The 3483-nt window shown below is 42.1% G+C and overlaps 1 protein-coding gene across 1 annotated transcript; it reads left to right on the top strand.

The window, feature by feature from the left end:
• Window positions 1–1486: 1486 nt before the first annotated feature.
• LOC110926363 (fasciclin-like arabinogalactan protein 8) lies at window positions 1487–3208 on the top strand. Its single transcript, XM_022170113.2, has one exon. The coding sequence runs from the start codon at window positions 1664–1666 to the stop codon at window positions 2942–2944; it is 1281 nt and encodes a 426-aa protein (XP_022025805.1). The 5' UTR covers window positions 1487–1663; the 3' UTR covers window positions 2945–3208.
• Window positions 3209–3483: the final 275 nt, after the last annotated feature.

Below are 3483 nucleotides of genomic sequence, written 5' to 3'. Positions count from 1 at the left end.
TCCACCATCACCACCACAGTCACCTGAAAAGGGCTCACCGGAGCCTCACTGCAGAATCCCACCGCCGTAAACAGTCGTTGGTCCTCGCACAATATGACAATTTCCAACAATGGCTTTCAATTTGAGCAATTTGAGCAATTTTCAACAACAATGACCAACAATGCATATCATCGTCTTTCAATTTGACGATTAATTGAAATCGGGATAAGAAAATAGTTTGTTAGTTACCTGAGTGTTAACACACTATAAAATGATTTTTTTCCTGAAAATGTAGCGTGCGTTTTGTTCGTATATAAGTTCCATACATCTGGGTTTTGTGAAAAGATTTGATATCTTCAGATTAGGATCAACACCTGTAATGGAATTGATGATTGCTGCTGGAAAGGCAGTCCCTATTTTACAGCTTGAACATGGACTTGCTGTTGTCAGAGTATATACGGGCTCATTTATGATATCTCTTGATATGGCAGGTTCGTTGTTAACTTGTTTTTTATGCAAACAAAGTGCTTCTTTAATTCCCTGTATGTATTCAGGGTTTTCAATATCCATAATGAAGGTAGAAGAAGCAATTTTAAAACGCCTAGATGCTGCAACTAAGGCTCCACATTGGCCTATCGGAGTTGATGGTTTGTAATTCCATCTTCTTAGCTTGCTCCGGTGAGCCCTATTCAGGTGACTGTGGTGGTGATGGTGGAGGGTGGAGGAGGGTGATGGTGGGTGGAGGTTGAAGATGAAATGTGGTGGTGGGTTTTTTCTCTAAAAATAAAGAAGATGCCAGGATAGTCCCTGTGGTTTGGCCTTTTAAAGAAAAGGGTAAATTGATCATTTCACACCCACTTAACAGAGAAAACAAACTGAAGTTAGACCCAGGGACTATCCGGGAACAAAAAATGAAAAGTTGGGGACTATTCAGGTAATTTTAGAAAGTTGGGGACTATAGGTGAAAAAATGCGAAACCACAAGAACTATCCGGGCATTTTTCTCAAATATAAGAGAAAACATTACATATAAAGCAACTGATATAAGTTTTTTTTTCTTTCAAAGGTAAATATAACTAGTAAACAAAACATTTTCACTAATATCTATGTGGGACTCAGTTACTTGAATAAATTAAAAACTTTATGTCGATTAACTAATACTTCTAAGATTAAAACGTCTCACTAGGACAGTCTTCAAAGTGAAACTGAAACTAGTCCGTTATAAATATGTAATAACTAAGCAAAATCGTATTAAATACATATTAATACTTAAAGTTTTTAAATCCAAATGTAATAATTCAAACCAAAATACAACATTAAATGCGTGAAGTACAAGCCTCCACAGCACAAACCTGGATATGACAAATCTGGACATGAAAAAACGAAGAAAAGAGTTTACGTTAATAAAATGCCAAAAACAATAAAGACCAGTAAAATGGTTAAACCTTAAGGACTATTTTGTCTTTTTAACCAAATAAGGGCATTTTGATTTCCACTTAACTAGTCAGTACTCACCCCCTCCCATTAACAGCTTTACCACTAACCCTAGTTAACATTCACTAACCATGGTTAAGTTAACCCTCTATTAAACTCTGCTGCAGGTCTGCAAAACAAGTAACATCCCACTCACACTCACACAACACACTTTAGCTCCAGTTAGCACTCTTTTGCTACAGTGCGCCACCATGAGCGCATTACGCTTCATCTTCCTCATCGCCACCATTCTCACCGTCATGACCGTCGTAACCGCTCACAACATCACCGCTATCCTATCGGAGTTTCCTGAATACAGCGAGTTCAACCACTACCTCTCGGAGACAAAACTCGACGACGAAATCAACAGCCGCGAAACAATAACCGTTCTTGTTCTAAACAACGGCGTCGTTTCGTCGCTCGCCGGAAAACATCCGCTCTCCGTAATCAAAGGCGTGTTGAGCCTCCATATTTTGCTTGATTACTACGATAACAAAAAGCTTCACGCTATCTCCGACGGCACAACGCTGTCCACGACGTTGTTTCAGACTACCGGAAATGCACCAGGTGACGTCGGATTTGTTAATATTACAGATCTGAAAGGCGGTAAGGTCGGCTTCGGCTCGGCTGTTGCCGGCTCGAAGCTTGATTCAACGTACACGAAATCTGTTAAACAAATTCCGTATAATATCTCCGTTTTGGAGATTAACGAGCCGATTATCGCGCCGGGGATATTAACCGCGCCGGCTCCTTCGGCTGATGTTAATATCACCGGTTTGTTAGAGAAAGCAGGCTGTAAGACGTTTGTGAAGCTTATTACTGAGACAGGTGTGTTGAAGGTTTACCAGTTAGCAGCGGCGAAAGGATTGACGGTGTTTGCACCGAACGATGAGGCGTTTAAGGCCGCCGGTGTACCGGATCTGAGTCAGCTGTCGAATGCAGAGCTGGTGGCGCTGTTGCAGTACCACGCACTTGCGAGTTACACTCCGAAAGGTTCGTTGAAAACAACAAAGGATCCGTTGAGTACACTTGCGACGAACGGTGCCGGAAAGTACGACCTGACGGTTGAGACCGCCGGAGATTCTGTTACGCTAGATTCCGGCGTCGGAACTTCACGGGTAGCTAGTACTGTTCTTGATTCGACGCCGTTGTGCATTTTCACCGTCGATAATGTACTTCTTCCGACCGAATTGTTCGGTAAATCTCCGTCTCCGGCACCGTCGCTTTCGCCAGACGTTTCACCGGCTTCAGCGCCGGCACCGGATGTTTTGTCACCGGAACCTGCGGCGGCGCCTTCGCCGTTTCTTTCTCCTCCGGCTCCTCCGACTGAAGCTCCGGCCGGTGGTCCTGCTCCGTCTGATGGACCTACTGCTGACTCTGAGAACAGTAACGCCAACACCAACGGCGTTGACGGCGTTAGAGCTCTGACATTGACGACGTTAGGTTTAGTTGCCACGTCAGTGTCGGTTATGATTTCGTTCGTTTTGTGTTAAAACGGTTTTTAAGTTTATGCGTTTTCTGTTTTGGTTTAATTTTGGATTTATGTCTAGATTATTGGTTAGGGTTTTTCTTTTTTTAAATTTAAGTTATGTAAGATGCGCATTTTAGCGGGAGGCGGTGTAATAGTGTTGTTATTTGCGCATGTGACTTTGAGTGATTTGAGAGCAACACTGATTACCGAGAAAAAAAGCTTTGGGTTGATTCAAGCTTTTGTTTTCTTTTATTTGGTTTTAAATGTTATTATTATATTTGGAGAATTTGATGCATTATTACTTCACCAATTTGCTTTCTACTGGAACTACGCCGTTTTAGGCTTACGTCAATAGCACTAAAAGTGTCTGAACCTCTTGCCTTGTTTTACACTTTTACTACACACCTCACCTTTTGGTGTTGACTAGCTTCATAGCAACAAGTGAACACTCCATGCTTACCCCTTGGTGTTAAGGATCTTTTTGTCTTTAGGCTTCAAGCTTCTCATGATCTAGTTAGTTACACAACACACCATCACTGGTTCTCTAGTAGTGGTCACAGG

This window comes from Helianthus annuus, chromosome 17 (assembly GCF_002127325.2).
Source record: "Helianthus annuus cultivar XRQ/B chromosome 17, HanXRQr2.0-SUNRISE, whole genome shotgun sequence".
NCBI classification, from domain to species: Eukaryota; Viridiplantae; Streptophyta; class Magnoliopsida; order Asterales; family Asteraceae; genus Helianthus; species Helianthus annuus.
This window is presented reverse-complemented; position numbering and strand designations above follow the sequence as displayed.